Genomic DNA, 16,639 nt, shown 5'->3' with positions numbered 1-16,639 from the left:
TCTGACGTCTCCGAGGACTTCCCAGGCACAGCGTCCTCAGCACCTTATTAAAAAGGAAAGCACTTTCTTCGTAAAGATGTCGTTCCGTGGTGACAGTAAATGGTTAGAGGTCCGAGGCGGTGAGCCCGCTCCCACGCCCTGCGTGATTGGAGGGGCTCGCAGGTGAGTGTTTCTGGGGCAGGTTTGGTGGCCTTCAGAGGGCACACGCGGGGGTACAGACTCCGTTTCTCTGGGCAGACTGCAGGGCGCGGAGAGTGAGCACCTTCACTGCACGAGGAACCTGGGTGGTCGGCACCCACCAGAGCACCTGTCGGCTATCACCGCCAGGGCCAGCACAGCTGAGCGCCACGGGGCTCCGTGGGCCACCGGGTGCCCTGAGGCCCATCTGGGTGACAGGGGACCCCACTCTGCTGCGCGCGCGCCCGGCACTCACCCACCTCTTCTTGAGCACACGCGCTGCTTCTCGCCCTGGCAGCGGCTGCGTGTCGCAGGGCCGTTGAGTGGAGAAGCAGCCCGTGGACGGGCACTGAGCCTGGAGCCCCGAGGTGCAGGCGAGGACGGAAGGCAGAGCTTCCCAGGCTCCAGGGGCGGGCGCCCTCCTGGAGCCTTTACTGGCTCCTGAGGCCACGTGGTGCGCTGGAAGGGAGATGTCACTTAGGAGGTAGTCGGCTGTGTTAGCTTCTCATCGCCGGTGGACAGCTGACCACAGACTCGGTGGCTTGGAAGAATGTAAACTTTTTGCTTTATAGTTCTGGGGGTTAGAAGTCTGAAATGGAGCTGAGATTAAAGTGCCGGCATAACTAGTTCCTTCCGAAGCTCTAGAGAAGAATTTGTTTCCTTGCTTTTCCCAGTTTTTAGAAGCCGCCTTGCACCCTTGGCTCATGGTCCTTCCTTCCATCTTCAGAGCAAGCAGCGGGGCACCTCCCAGTCTCTGTCTGGCCTCTGCTCTGCCATCTCACTGCCTTCTCCTGTCTCGTAAAGACCTGTGTGGTCGGTTACAGGGGTCCACCCTGAGCACCCAGGGCCGTCTTGCTATTGCAGAATTCTTTACCTCGTCACATCTGCGGAGTCCATTTTGCCAAGTGAGGCCCCAGGATTACATGGAACATCTTTGGAGGGTCATTACCATTAGCCTATATGGTAAAAATTTAAAAGCCGAAAGGGAGGTAAGGGAAATGAGGTACAGCTGCGAATCTCTCGCTATCAAGCATTACAAGAGGTGGGATGGAGCCCCAAGTCCAGAAACCGCACAGTCACGCTGTTTACAGGAGAGTGGAAGGGACTGTCCCAGAGTAAAACTTACACATTTTTTCCATATTCTAATGGTGCTATGAAATAAAATCACGTGACATCTGTTTGTTTTTGTTTTTATTTTGTGAACAGATTCCCAGCAGGAAAAACAGCCTTATTGCTGTGCCGTCTGCAGTATCTAGTAAAATAAAAGTGCCAGCCCCTCAGTCCATAGTGAAGAAGGACAAACGGCAGAACTCCTCCAGGTTCAGCGCCAGCAACAATAGGGAACTGCAGAAACTACCGTCTTTAAAAGGTAACTTTCACTATTTGTCTTTTAAAGTTAACTTTTGCCTATTTAGGGAGAAGGAGTAATGTTCTGATAGTTCGTTAGCCTCTTACACCTGTGCCGTGTTTGTATTCCGTGGGATCCTCTTTTCTTCTTTGTTGAGCTTTTTTTTAGATTGAGTGCCACTAACTTATTTCCTCAACTAATATTTTAAACTCCAGAGCTCCTTAAGATAAAAATCTAGCCATGAGTGTATTATACACTAAAAAAATAATAGAAGGAGGACTTCAAGGCTTCTCATACTAACTGTAGTTAAGTCGGCCAGTTTTCTCTTAAGCGAGTCCTCTGCCGGTTGCCTGAGAACTCCCCGAGTCAGAGAGGAGTCGGTCCCAGTCGAGTCACCGTGGAGACCGGGGAGGGCCCTTGGTCTTCCTGGGGTCGGAGGAGTGAGGACTGGGAGCACGGGCTTGGTGGCCGTTTTTTACCTTTGGGGCGTTGGTGATGACTCTGCCCAGGGGCTTCCTGCTGGAGACAGGCAGGAAGTAGAGCTCTTTTGCTTGAGTTTTCCCCAAAATGGCAGTCGCCCTTTCCTCCTGAGGGTGTTCAGCCCCTAGAAGTGGTCCTCTAGGAGATTTTGAGATCGAAGTACATAAAATCTTATCGAATAAAGTAGGATAAGGACCCTAACGTCAAATGCGAACCTTGAAAAACTTGGTATTTACTAAAATCTAAGACTAGCATAATACGTAAAGAAAGCATCAGGCCTTTTTCATAGCTCAAATACGCAATAAATGGGTCTTTTACAGTTAATTTTCATTTTGTATGAACTCAGGAGCTCGATACAGATGTGTGGGGCGGGGGGTGCAGGGGGGAGGGCGGAAGGGTGGCGGAGGGGGCACTGACGGGTCCTGGGTGCGCTTCCTGCTCCTGGTTTCTAGGAGCCCGCTCCGCCGTTTGCAGAGCTTGGGTCTGGCCTGGGCTGGGCTGGGTCTGGCTTTGAGGGGGACAGAGGGCATCCTAGCTCTGTTCTGAGGGGCCCTCCCCTCCCAGACCGTCCGTGCCTTTCTCGTGCTATGCATCATTCTGCAAACACTGCACGGAGCACCCACAAAAGCAGGCCCTGTTCTAGGTACTGGGGCGCAGCATGAAACAAAGGCCACGGCCTGCTCCGCGAACCCCCGGCCCAGCGGGGGAGGCGGCCAGCGCAGGGGCGCCCTGCCCGTGCCTCCGTCCGGTGCCCCTCGGAGCCCGGCCGCCACGCGGGGGCGCCTGCGGTGGAGAAGCTGTCCCATAACCGTTCTTGGGCCTCCTCTGTCCCAGCCCCGTCGCTAGTGCCCGTCCGGGGTGTGAGGCTCGGCTCCGAGCCGAGGCCCAGGCCTGCGGCCCCTCCCGAGCGTGCCGTCCGCGGCCCTTCCTCCGGGCCTCGCGCTGCGTTCTCAGCCTCCGCTTTCTCTGCCCCTCCGTGCCGAGCAGGGACGGCATGCAGGCTGCCTGCCCTTTCCCGAGGGGTCAGTTTCCGTCGCACGTGCGGCAGCCGCGGGCAGCCCCCCTGGCCCAGCCTGGGCGCCCGGGCTCCCGTCACCGCCGGACGGTCCCTGCTCACAGGCCTCCGCAGCGGGCCTGACTCGGAGATACGTGTCGTCGGGATGCAGCACGTCAGGAGTCTGTACGATATTTTCGGTTCAAATGTCGGTTGACAGGCATTTATTTAACTTCCATCTTACACCTCCTTTTTGCCACACCAAGATTTGGGGTTCTCGAGGACATCCCAGAGAACAGAACTGAAACATCGGGTAATTTATTCACTGCCTTCATCCCACCTTACACACAAAATATTCTCAGGAAAGTAATACCGATATTATAATCAATGTCATGATTGAAAGGTTAACATCTTTTGCAGTTTTGCATTTTCTTCCCCCTCCCGCTTTTATAGCTTTGCTCTCTGCTCATCGTCAGGCCGGGGGCCGTTGTGGACGGTCCCGGCGTCCCCTCCCCGTGCAGGCTCGGTCCCCCACGCGCCCTCGCGACTCTGCCTCCTGAGGCTTGCTCTGGAGTAGACTTCAACCTCACACTTTAAAGAATGTCTGGCTAGAAAGTCCTGGGCTCGTATTTCTTTTCAAGAGTCTTAAGGCTGTTCCTCCACTTCCTTCTGTAATAAACGTTGCTGTCCGAGGCTGATGTCACTTTAATTCTCTGTCCCTTACAGGTTACCTGGTCTGTTCGCTTTCATGCCTAGTTTTTTTTTTTCCTTTAAAAGACCAATAATTTCAGAATGTATCATTCTGGGTTGGTTTTCCCACGTACATGGCACGTTCTCTCTGCGTGTAGGAGCAGCTCTTCTCCTTGGGTGGTTGTTTCAAGGCTTGGTTCTGGTTCCTTGCTCTCATTTTCTCCTGTGGGGCTCCTGTTGTATGAATAGTGAATCTCCTTTGCCCCTTTTTATAGTTGTTTTCTCTTTGTGCTTCTCACTTCTTTTTAATTGAAATCGTTTCTTTTCGTGTGCTGTTTCTTGTAAGGCATTTTATGTTGCGTTTATTTGCTCTTGTATTCCTTACAGTTAATCTTTACTTCTCAAATTCTTTTTTTATTTTTAATTATTTACAGTTATATTACCTATTTCTGAGGTTTTTCTATTCAAGATTCATGTAGTCCTTTCACACATTTTATTATTCCTTAAATATATTTGGCTCATCTTGAAATACTAAGTTGGCGTTTTTATGTCTTTATGGGTTGTCTTTGGCATACTTTTACTCTCTGGAGAGATGTCAGCCTGTTCCTTGTTCTTTTTCTTTTCTTTCTTTCTTTTTTAAAGTATACTTTATAGATTATACTGTTACAGTGGTCCCAATTTATTTTCCCTTTGCTCCCCTCAGCCTAGTACCTCCCTTCCCTCCAGCAATCCCACCCCCCTTAGTTCATGTCCGTGGGTCGTGCATGTAAGTTCTTTGGCTTCACCCTTTCCTATATTATTCTTAACTCCCCCCTGTCTATTTTGTACCAACCGATTATGCTTCTTAGTCCCTGCACCGTTTCCCTATTTCTCCCCCTTCCCCTCCCAGCTGATAACCCTCCAGATGATCCCCACACCTAGGATTCTGTTCCTGTTCTGGTTTGCTTAGTTGAATTTTGTTTTTATTTTTTAGATTCAGTTGTTGGTAGTTGTGAGTTTGTTGTCATTTTAATGTTCATAGTTTTGATCTTCTTTTTCTTAATTAAGTCCCTTTAACATTTCATATAATAATGGCTTGGTGATGATGAGCTCCTTTAGCTTTACCTTGTCTGGGAAGCACTTTATCTGCCCTTCCATCTAAATGATAGCCTTGCTGGGTAGAGTAATCCTGGTTGTAGGTCCTGGCTTTTCATCACCTTGAATACTTCCTGCCAGTCCCTTCTTGCCTGCAAAGTTTCTTTTGAGAAATCAACTGATAGTCTTAATAGGTACCCCTTTGTAGGTAACTCTCTGCTTTTCTCTTGCTGCTTTTAAGATTCTCTCTTTATCTTGAACCTTTGGCATTTTAATTATGGTGTGTCTTGGTGTGGCCCTCTTTGGGTCCAACTTGTTTGGGATTCTCTGTGCTTCCTGGACTTGTATGTCTATTTCCTTTGCCAAATTTGGGAAGCTTTCCTTCATTACTTTTTCAGATAAACTTTCAATTTCTTGCTCTTTTTCTTCTTCTTCTGGCACCCCTATGATTCAGATGTTGGCACGTTTAAAGTTGTCCCAGAGGTTCCTAAGCTTCTCCTCATTTTTTTCAATTCTTGCTTCCTCATTCTGTACTGGTTGACTGTTTTTTTCTTCCTTATGTTCCAAATCGTTTATTTGAACCCTGGTTTCCTTCCCCTCACCATTGGTTTTGTGTGGATTTTCCTTCGTTTCACTTAGCATAGCCTTCACTTCTTCCTGATGCATTTGCCGTACTCAAGCATGTCTGTCAAGCCTGTGAGCATCTTTATCACCAGTGTTTTGAACTCTATGTCTGTTAGGTTGTCTATCTCCTCATCTGTTAGGTTGGCTATCTCCTCGTCGCTTAGTGTTCCCACTGGGACCTTGATCCGTTTCCCCTTTTGGGCCATACTTTTCTGTCTCCTCATTTTGACAGGCTCCTGTGTTTGTTTACCTCTGTGTCTTAGGTAGAGCTGTCGCACCTGTTACATTGTAAGCTGCGGAGCCTTAGTGATTCATCAGTATAGGGCGACCTGTTTCACCACGTTGTGTTGTGGGTAGGGGTGGGGGGTTCCATAGGGAACAATGTCGTTTGCCCAGCACTCGCCCCTTTTCCAGGCACCTCTCCCACTTCCGTATGGGACTGGCGCCCCTCTAGCTGCTGCCCTGGCCGTCGTTCCCAGAGTGAGTGGGTCTGTGGATGTTCTAGGACCGTGGAGGCCCTTTAAAGAAGCGGACTCTGCTGAGACCAGCAGTTTCTGCCTCCACCCCAACCCCCACTGGTCTGCACAGTCAGAAGCAATGAGGCTTGATTTTCCGGGTGCTGGGACCATGGGCTGCTAGGTCTGGTCTGAGTCTGGGATCGCTCCCCAGGTGTCCCTCCCTACTGTTAAAGTGTGTGACTGTGCTTTCTGCCACTGGCCACAGCCACTGCCCTGGCCTGCCGCTACCGCTACCACACCGCATTCCCGCCCCCCCCCCCCCCACCTGTCGGGATGAATAGTTCTTTTTATATTTTTTTGTGTTGGACTTCCGTGCAGTTCAATTTTCTGGTAGTTCTTGCTGTTTTGTTTTGTTTTGTTTTAGTTTTGAGGTAGTTGTGTTCCCTCTTAGCTATAGAGGGAGATGCAGTTTGTCTGTCTGGACCTCCATCTTCGCCGGAAGTCCTCCTTGTTCTTTTTCCTTGTAATCATTCTGTGTGGGACTTGGATCCCTCCTGTTGCTCGAGTGTATGTGTGTGTGTGTGCGCGTGTGTGTGTGTGCGTGTCTGTGTGTGAGAGAGACTGATTAGAGAGGAGGTGCTTGGGCTCTGGAGCTCTAGCTTAGGTTATTTTTGTGACATTTTCAAAAATATGGCAGCTCACCTTCTCAGTGCCCTCTTTTAGTCTCTTCCCTGCTTCTGTCTGGGCGTGCTCGGTGCATTTTCTCTCTGTCCCCCGGCTGTTCAGCGGGGACTCTCTTTCCAGCAGAGCCTCCGCAGTGTGGCGTAGCTCCGGACGGGAGCCGCAGCTGCTGGGCTGTGAGGGTTCCCGGGCCCTGGCGGGTTCGGCCCCTTCCGACTTAGCCACGGCCACCTCGCTCCCGCCCACGGGAGGGCACAGACGCTTCCGTGTGCAGCCGCGGCTGTCTGGGGGTCGCCCCGCGCTCTGATCGCGTGCTTCCCAGCCGCGGGCGCCATAGGCCGGCCCTCTCTGCTGCACTGGTCTTGTCGCTGCTGGCAGGCTGTCCCCATAGGCTCACGTGTGTGTGGGGACACGCTTTCAGCGCATTTTGTTGTAGACATTGGCCGTGGGCCTTTGGTTTTGCCATCTTAGTTGCTCTGTGTGATTTTACGCAAAAATTTGGAGAGATTAAAAAATGCCACACATTTTTCATAATTGCTCAGACTTGGAAGCAGCCAAGATGTCATCTTCAGCTGTTGAATGAACAAGTAAACTGTGGTCCAGTCAGTGGAATATTGTTTGGCAATAAAAAGAAATGAGCGGTAAGGCCATGAAAAGGTTCCGCTGAGGACCCTTAAATGCCTCTTACTGAGCAGAAGAAGCCAGTGTGGCAGGGCTGCATTCTCTCCGATTGCAGCTGTTTGACATTCCAGGAAAGACAGAACTGTGCAGACAGTGAGCAGGTCAGTGCTGCTGGGGGCTGGGAGGAGGGAGGGACAGACCGATGCGCACAGGAGAGGGTTAGGGCCCTGAAACTCTTCTCTGCGACACCAAAATTGTGGCTGCATGGGTGGCATTTTGTCTTTGTCAAAACCCGCAGGATATACAGATACAGAGTGAACCCTAATGTAAACTGTGGCCTTTAGTTAATAATAATGCCCTGGCTGGTTTGGCTCAGTGGATTGAGCGTCGGCCTGCGAGCTAAGTGTCGCTGGTTCGATTTTCCAGTCAGGGCACATCAGAGAAGGAAAACTCTGATTCCAAAAAACCTCCGCTGCCTTGCGGCATACCTCTTCAGGGGAAAGGCTAAGGGAGTAAACCCCGACAGAAAATCCGGAGCTGGAGTCCCTAAGGCGGTTTGACGTTGTAGTCAACACCGGCAACTCCTGCGGCGCACCTGAAGCCAAGCTGTATTGACTCCGTCTTTCCCTTGGACCCTTCAGCTGCGAAGAGAGGGGGGGTCTGCTGCATGGGCAACAGCAGACCCTCCATATCACCCTGCCCAGGCTCTGTAGCTTCAGCTTCACTGGAGAGGACACTCCAGCGTCATCGCAAGATGTCGATTCAACACGGGAGGAGACAGATACCGTGTCACTCCCGAGTCGGACTGCACAGCCATTCTCGGCGGTGCAGATAGACTCTTAAGAAGCTACACCATCGTCTCTCGAGACGGACGGCTGCCGACGATGACGAATGTTATTAGTCATAGCAGGTGTACCACACTAATGCAAGAGATTATTAACAGGGGACACTGAGGGAGGATACTTTACGTTCCGTTCTTCTGGGAACTAAACATTAAACTCCATTATTTTTACTGATCCCTCAGATTAACCTACCGTTGATCATTTGATCCTTCATTCCTTTTGGCAACTCAGACTTTCTGGGTCTCAGACACCAGACCACGCTCCTTCTGTTTAACACATCATTTAGAATTTTTTTAACAAAGGTCTACTGGTAGCAAATTCTGGAATTTGTTTATCTGGGAAATGTCTTTATTTGGCCCTCATTCCTGAAATACACTCACTGAGTATCAAATTGTTGGTTGAACTATTTTCCTTCAGGACATTGAAGGTGAGCATTTCATGGCCACTGACTCCTTCCCTCAGCATCGAGCAGCCTGAGTCCCTCTTTGAAGGTATTGTTGGGGTTTCTGACCACTTTTCTGATTTTCGTCTCTGACATTAATTTTTCAGTAGTTCCAGTGCTGGTGTCCAAGGGGGTTTTCTTTTTTTTTTTAGTCAGTTTGGGGGGGATTAGTCTGGAATCTGTGGATTGTTGTGTTTCCTCAACAGAGGGAAGTTCCCAGCCGTTGTTTCTGCAGTTATCTGCATATCAGGCTCTTTGCTGTCTTTGGCGCTAATCAAGTGTGTGTTGGGCTTTTCATTTACTGTCGTTCTTTAATCCCCATCTGCATTTTTCAGCCTTTTTGTTTACCAGCTGTCTTCTTGGTCAAAGTCTCTCAACATTATCCATTGTGAAGACCAGTTTTCTTTTTCTTAATTTTCAACTCATCATGGATTAATATTTTCAAAAAATACAATAAAAACAGATTACTATAAAAATGAAATACAGCCCTGACTGGTGTGGCTCAGCTGGTTGGTTCTGCAGAGCATACGGTCGCCGGCTCAGTTCCCGGCCAGGGCACAGGCCTGGGTGGCGGGTTCAGTCAGTGGTTGGGGCGCGTGAGAGGCAGCCGATCGATGTCTCTCACATGGATGTTTCTGTCCCTCTCTTTCTCCCTCCCTTCTCCTCTCTCTAAAACCTAATAAGTAAAATCTTCTTAAAGTGAAATCTAAAACACAACCACGAATTATGGCCGTGGTCAGTGGACATGCAATTACCTTGTCACGTTGCTGTCCGAGTTTCTAAACACCGCTCGCAGCTTCTGTCCCTCGTTAGGGAGCCTTCCGGCCAGGCTGCCGTGCATTTTGTCCGACCCACCTGTTGAGCTTCTAATTTCAGGGACACTGTTTTCATTTTTGGAAGTTCTGTCTTAAATCTGCACTGTGATTTTAAAAATAGTTTCCTGGTCTCTTGCAGCTACCACAAAACTTGTCATTTCTATAAGTATAGTAAGCCCAACGGCTTTCCATGTGGTCTTTGTCAGATAATTCTAGTGTCTAAACTCCTGGTCCCCGGTGGCTCGGGATGGGTCCCTGACTTTTTTATTCTGCTCTGGTCACTGTACTCAAATATTTGAAATCAACTGAAACCTAGAATGAAAGTATCGTCTTCAACAGGGATTTGTTTTTGCCAGACACCTGGGTTCGCCACCAGCCTGGGAGGGACACAAACCAGAGCACTGGTTCCGACTCGTTAGATTAGCCAAGCTGGTTGTCAGCACTCCCCGTATTCCCTGCGGTTCCTGTGAGGGGAAACCCTTCCCTAGGGTCATCCCACCTTATAGTTCCCGCTGGGAAGGCGGGGTCAGCTTAATTCTTTGCCTTTTATTTCCGTTTTCCCTCAAGTGGTGAAAACTAAGATTTTTCTGGCTTTCCCTTTTTTGCATATCACTGTGTACTCATGTATCTTGTTAATTTCAGTGTGTTTTAATCTACTTAGGTCATTAATTTTTTTGACGTGCAAATACATAATTTTAACCACTGTGTGCCCTTTAGTCTAGCTCCTGTCTGTTTTTGCCAGGCCTCATTTGCATTAATGGTTGATTCCTTGACTTCTGGCGCAGCAAGCTGTCTCTCAGGCTGGTTTGTGCCATCTCGGCCCAGACTTGGAATCAGCCGCTTTTCAGGGAGCCCTGATTCCTCCCCGTGGCGGGTGATAAGGGGCCAGAACCTGGGGACTGAGCTGCTTCTGTTGCCACCGGGCTGACGTTGCTCCTAAGGGCTTTCAATGAAAGAAGCCAGAGTGTAAATATAAATGTATATTTTTAGTCATGCATTCGTATCGATATTTCTAATTCAGCTTTACCATTATAGTTCTCATTTGCTCTTGAATCTTCATAACTTTATCTCATTATCTTACACTGAAAATTTTGGTTTCTACTATCGGTGACATAACTATTGCTATGTCCTATTAAAACCATTCACAGTAACAATATTGATATTGTTTAAAAACAATTGATAGATTAAAAACAGTGGGAACTTTGAATTGGTTTGTTTCATTGTTGGTGTTTTTATTGGGATCCCATCAAACTTTAAAAACATCCAGGGAGGTTTTGCTTTCTGAGGATGTTTGCCGCCTCCTGTCTAGGGGTGCACTGCATCTTTTTGCTCGTTCGGGGGCACTCGCGTTTCCTTTAGGGTGTTTTAAGCTTCCCTCTTGTGGGTTTCGCGCATTTCTCAGAAAGCGTATGCCCCCATATTCTGTCCCTGTTGTTACTGCAGTGGGGCCTTCTCTCCCAGGGGGTCTCCTGAACAGTTGCTGATTGTTCGCGTGGAGGCTGTAGGTCCGTGCCCTTGGCGTCTGCTCCCTTACTGAATCGCCTTATGGTTTGCAGCAGTTTTCAGGTGACGCTTTCGGATGTTCAGAGTACCTGATTAGCTCTGCACAGAACGATCATCTCGCCTCTTTGTTCCTAATTCTTCTATTTCTGGCGTCTTTCTCTTGAGCTGACCGAAAAATCCGGTCAGAGGTCTGCGGTGATGACGCGGGCATGCTCGGTCCGTTCCCAGCTTTCGTGGAAAGGGAAGCATGGTTTTCACAGCCCCTTATTATGCCGTTCTGTGGGCACCCAGGGTTTCGGCCGCTGTGAGCTGTGCCGTGAGGCCTGGCCGGGGCGCCTCTGTGGGCAGGGTGTCGTCCCTCAGAGCGGACGGTCGCAGGGTCCATGCCCGGTCAGGGCACGTGCCTGGGTGGTGGGCTTTGGTCCCCAGCCAGGACACACGTGAGAGGCAGCTGGTCCGGGTTCCTCTCGCACATCAATGTTTCTCGCCCTGTCAGAGCCTCTCCCTCCCTCCCCCTCTCTCAAAAAATAATTTAATTAAAAAATTATTTTTATCTCCACTGTAAGTCTTTTGTTCTTGCTGTTCGCGTCTTTGAACCTCTCCTAAAGCTGGATTCAAGGAACAGAAGTACTGAGTCTAAGACCGTGCGTTTTCAGGAGCCCCCCAGAGAGGTGGAACCACACACTCTGCCCAGGGCGTGTAGTGTGCCTGTCCGTTGCGCCTTCCCAGTACCGGGACCACCTGAAAGCTTTAGTGATCGTTTGTTACGTGGAAAAGAGTATGTCCTATTTTTATTTATTTAATAGGCTGGTGAAATAAGTCAGGAAAACACAAATACCATATGACTTCACTGGTATGTAGAATCTAAAACACAAAGCAGACACAGAACAAATGACAGTCGCCGGAGGTGGGGGGAGGGGGAGCGGGGACAGCAAAACCAGTGCAGGGGATTAAAAGGACAAAATCCCAGTTACACAGTAAATAAGTCATGGGGACGTAATGTGCAGCATAGAGCATATAGTCAGTAATATTGTAATAACTGTGCGTGACAGATAATTACCAGACTTTGTGATCATTTTGTAAGGGATAAAAATGTCAAATCACTGTTGTACACCTGAAACTAACATCATGCATGTCACCTGTATTTCAATAATTTTTTTTAAGTAAGGCCGAATGTGGTCTCTAGGCCCTATTCGTTCAGATTTTTTCTTAGTTAGTCCCTCTTGTTACAGAACCCCTGGGCTGCTCCGATTGAAACAGAACCCACGGGCTGTTTAGTTAGGGGCCCGATTGCCTGCCGCCAGAATTATAACTCAATACCAAAGTTTGGTGAAAAGAAAAAGAACTGTTTATTTAACAGTTATACAGACCTAATTATTTGCGGATTTCTGCCGTTAAGTCTTATGTTCCTTAAAACACCCACAAACATATCCTTGCCACCCCCCTACCAAATCAGGCCAGTCTTAGAAAAGTTAGAGACACCGTTCCCTACTTTATAGCCACAGTTCAGCTTTCCGGTAGCTGCCAATCATTCAGTTCTGATTGGGGAGGCCTTGTCTGTGTTAAGGTGCTCGCCAGCTTTTAATCCAAACACCTCGTGGATTCTCAGCCTCCTTGTAAACGGCATGGAGTTTTTCCTTCTTTGTAATCTGCATGGAGAACCCAGTTCTCAAAACTGCATGGTCAGTCTGGTCTAAAAATATCTGCTGCCCATTTTTAAATCCCTGACTACGTCCTGTGACGCAGTGGGCATGATCCCCAGTTCTGACCATTCACAGAACCTCACGCAGGCTCTGTGTGCTCTTCCATACCATCCCCCGGTCCAAGACGCCTCCCAGCTCCTTGAGGCCTTGGAAGCATCCAAGTCATTTGTGTAACAAAGACACCAGCCACCAGCCCCAGGCAAGTGAAGGCATCCTGAAAGCTGCTTCCTTCTCCCCATCCCCCAGTTGCAAGCTCTGGGGGTTCTTGGACACCCCCCTTCTGTAACACTCTGTTTAGCATTTTTGGTCTGGAAGGTAGAAGTGTCAAATGTTAAATGAAGAGCCGTGACTGGGTAGCTGGTTGGAGCATCGTCCCTATTACACCAAGGTTACAGGTTCAATCCCTGGTCAGGGCACAACAAACGTCAATCAATGAATGCGCGTGGATAGGTGAAACAGCAGCAAATCAATGTTTTTTTCTCTTTCCTTCCCTCCCTCCCTAAAATCAATCAATCAATCAATCAGTAGATAAATGTTAAATGAGGAGATCACTTTTTAAAAATTACCTATGGGAGGAGTAAATTAACTGTGGGCTCTGTTTCTTGAGGCTTTCTCCCTGTTTTGGAAAAGAAAGGTCTGGGCAAAGTCAGAAGTCATAAAAGAAGGAGTAGGGCTTAATACCAATTAGCTGGAGACCCTGGGGCAGAAGTTTAGTTTCTAAGTATTTGGCCTTTTGTGAAAAAGTTGCCACATTGTTGTTGGGAGAATTTACTTGAATTTTTTAAAAATTGGCTTTTGAGTGGCAGGTAAAATTTTGTTTCTTCCCCCCCTTGTGAAAATACAATACTTCAACCTCATTCAACACTTTTTTTTTCTGATACAGTTGAAAGTTTTGCCACCATGTGGATTGTTTTCCTGCCTACAAATGAATGATGTGGCTGTTTGGCCAAGCATTTTTATTTTTTATTTTTAGAGAGAGTGGAAGGGAGGGAGAAAGAGGAGAGAAACCTCAGTTGGTTGCCTCTCGCACGCCCCCAACAGGGGACCTGGCCTGCAACCCTGGCTGGGAACAGAACTGGTGACCTTTCAGTTCATAGGTAGGTGCTCAAGTCACTGAGCCACAGCGGCCGGGCCGATGTAGCTGTTTGAGGAGCTTGGCCTCTCGCCTGAGAACAGAAATGAAGAGAGACGTTCCCCAAGCGGGAACCGCCTCCATCAGCGTTCCTTCTGGGGCCCAGCTGTGTCTCCTTCCGGGCTTGGCTTGCAGTGTCTCCCCCCACACGTGATGGGAGGAAGCAGCCCTGGGCGTGATGAGGCAGGCGTCCTTCTCAGCAAATGTTCACTGACCACCTGGGTTGTGTGGAGCACGGGGAGGGGGTCAGGACGGTGACGTTACCAAAGATGGCCCTTGCCCTCCGGGAGCGGACCGACCCAGATGCCCTTCCCTTCCGCGGTTGTCCAGCTCCGGTGCCCCGTGGCCGCATTCTGCCAGCAGGTGCGCAGCAGAGGTGCCACCGGGGCTGCTCTGGTGACTAGGTGAGAGCTGGCCTCCCGTCAGCCTGAGCCCAGCCACAAGCCGCAGCCAGCCCGGCCCCTCCGGGGCACCCCCTGCCCGCTCTCCTCCAGCCGCACACGGGGCTGTTACCCCAGCGTGAGTCCCGGCCTCCGCTTGTCATACTCCACAGGCCCCTCTGGGCAGAACGGCGTTTGGTTCCACGGCAGCTGTAACCGCGCGTGGAGTGTTCGCTCGGGCCTTCCCCACACCTCCCCTGGTCTCCGCCGGCACCTTACATCCCGCTCGTTCGGGTCCCCTCTCTGTCTCTCTCTCCCGCTCTGTCGCCCCGCCTCCTCCCTCCCACTCTGTCCCCCCCCCCCCCCCCCCCCCCCCCGCACGCCTTGTTCCTAGGACGGTCCCATCCTCTGTCCAGTCCCCATGGGCCCGGGTTCCTCGTGCCCTTCCTTCCCCAGGGGCAGCCCCCCGTCCCGCTGGCCTGTCCCCTCCGGTGCCCCCGCGCTGCCCTCCCTCGAGCCTGCCTTATCTTATTTAATTGTGGTAAAGTGTGCACAGCGTAGTGTTTGTCGTTCTAACCGCTCCTAAGGGGACGACTCAGTGGCCTCGGACCTCCGCAGTGCCACGTGCCCGTCACCGCCATCTGTTCAGCGCCACCAAACCCTGTGCTGTTGATCCTTCCCCCAGTCCCTGGCCGCCGCCACCCTGCCTCGGTGAGGCCGGCGCCCCTGGGTCCCCCGTACGTGGCTCGTGCACTGTGTGTCCTGTGGTGCCGGCCGGCTCCCCCACGTCGTCGCGTCTGTCAGAGCCCCTTCCGATCTGCGGCTGAGTGGCCTTCCTCTGTGTGGAAGGGCCACAGCTGGTGCGTCCTCGCCCGTCGGGGACACGGCGCAGAGCGCGCTGCCCGCTGCCACCCCGCGCGTGGGCAGAGGCTGCCTGTGTGTCTGGTGCAGCGCCCGGTCCAGGGAGGCACGTTTGCTGGGAATGAGAAGCGCTTCGGGCCTTCTCCTGTCCTTTCCGCGGGGTTGCTGTGGGGTCCGCTCTCGGGGGCACCCAGAGTCCGCGGGGTCGGCCCCCCTCCTGCCGCAGGCCCTTCGTAAAATGGGTTTGTCGCTGGGAGTTGCCGTGAAAGCCCTGCAGCCGGTCCCTGGAACTCTGTGCATGCGGCGTCTCCCCTTCTCGGGCCAAGCTCTCCCAGCCAGCCAGCGCCCCAGCACTCAGAGGGAACCCCCCATGTCTGCTCCCCTGACCTCTGCCGGCAGGGCCGGGGGTCCGCCAGGCCCCCTCTCTAATCTCCCGCAGAGTCCCTTGGCAATAGGACCAGCGCCTGTCCCTCTGCCCTTGCTGTTGGCAGCAGGAAAGCCCCTGGCAGCCTTCGGACACAGCTGAGGGCCAGAGGTCTCTGATCTGCCGCAGGAAAAAGTCTGTTTTAAACCGTACGTGAAGCCAGATGTTCTAGGTTAGGCTCTTACCTGACAGAACAGCCTCCGTGCTCGGGCAGCTCCCCGGTAGGGCGATGGGGCGTCGGCCTCTGGGCCCCGGAGTCAGGGGTCTTTTGGTGGCACCCCGTGAACCTCCTCGCTGAAATACGAGCGATTGCATTTTTAATCGCCTGGGGGTGTGAACTTAAAAATGAAAATGTGAAGGTTTTATTCAGAAATGTTCCCCAGAAATAAAATCAATGGCAGTATTTACAGGCCTTTTGCGCTTTAAAAAAAAAAAAATTTATTTATTGAGAAGGGAACATAGGGAGAAAGGGAGGGATCAATCGATCAGTTGCCTCTCACACGCCCCCAACCAGGGACCTGGCCCGAAACCCGGGCCTGTGCCCTGACCCAGAATCAAACCAGCAGCCTTTTTGCTTCGTGGGAGGGCACCCAACGGAGCCGCACTGGCCAGGGCAGGCCCTTTGCTTTTAAATAAAGACCAAAACAAAGTAACGGGGGACCAGAGAATAAAGGATGATCCCTTCCTAACCCTTCGTTTGTGTTCGCTGTGTCGGGTGGAGACGCACCGCGACCTCGCACCGGTGGCCCACTGCGCCTTCTAGGGGGCCTACTGCCCGGCCCCCAGCGCCCTTCCGCAGAGTTGGCTCCGGCCCTGCCCGGCGCGCACAGGTCGGCGGTGAGGCCACACCAGGCGGCGGCGGGCGCCTGTCTGAGCTCGGTGCTACCGGGGCGCTCTCCGAGTAACTGGGGGCTCTGTGGGGTCAGAATTGGGCACTACTGCTCGGCCTGTCCATTGGCTCAGCGACTCCGCTGCACGCGTGTGGGCAGAGCGCTGTCAGGCGCGGGGCGGGGGGAGAGCCGCGGCCCAGGGAGGAAAGGGGAGGGCCCCCCAGAGGGCCTGGGCCAAGCCGAGGGCCCTTAAGTGGCTCTGCCACACCCCACACTGCAGCCTGCATCGCACCTGTCAGGGCTGGGGTGACAGCGTGTGGTCGGACCTCTGCAGGGCTGTACCCTCCACGTGGCACTTGCGTCTCCCCACAAGCAAGGGGGTGGGAGCTCACATAAACCCCCTTTCACAGGTGAGGAAAGACACCCAGCCCCAGGGTTATTACAGGGGACCTCTCCCCGAGCAGGTGATACAAACTTGCGTCCCAGTGCCAGGGACGCGGCTGTCATGAGCCTTTCCTGGGAGGCACTGCTGAGTGCTTGCTTCGTCAAGGAAGGACTGG

At 51.6% G+C, this 16,639-nt stretch overlaps 1 protein-coding gene across 7 annotated transcripts in view; it reads left to right on the top strand.

Annotated features, from left to right (window-relative positions):
* PPP2R5C (protein phosphatase 2 regulatory subunit B'gamma) overlaps nucleotides 1-16,639 on the top strand; it is a 124,493-nt gene that overhangs the window by 9,816 nt on the left and 98,038 nt on the right. For all 7 annotated transcript variants that reach the window (XM_090265586.1, XM_090265585.1, XM_090265589.1 and 4 more), the window contains exon 3: nucleotides 1,384-1,546. In XM_090265586.1, the coding sequence (XP_090121712.1) occupies nucleotides 1,384-1,546 (163 nt within the window). The remainder of the gene's footprint in view (nucleotides 1-1,383; nucleotides 1,547-16,639) is intronic.

The sequence above is a fragment of the Furipterus horrens genome, unplaced genomic scaffold, assembly GCF_987537825.1.
Source record: "Furipterus horrens unplaced genomic scaffold, mFurHor1.1.pri manual_scaffold_21, whole genome shotgun sequence".
Classification (NCBI taxonomy): Eukaryota; Metazoa; Chordata; class Mammalia; order Chiroptera; family Furipteridae; genus Furipterus; species Furipterus horrens.
This window is presented reverse-complemented; position numbering and strand designations above follow the sequence as displayed.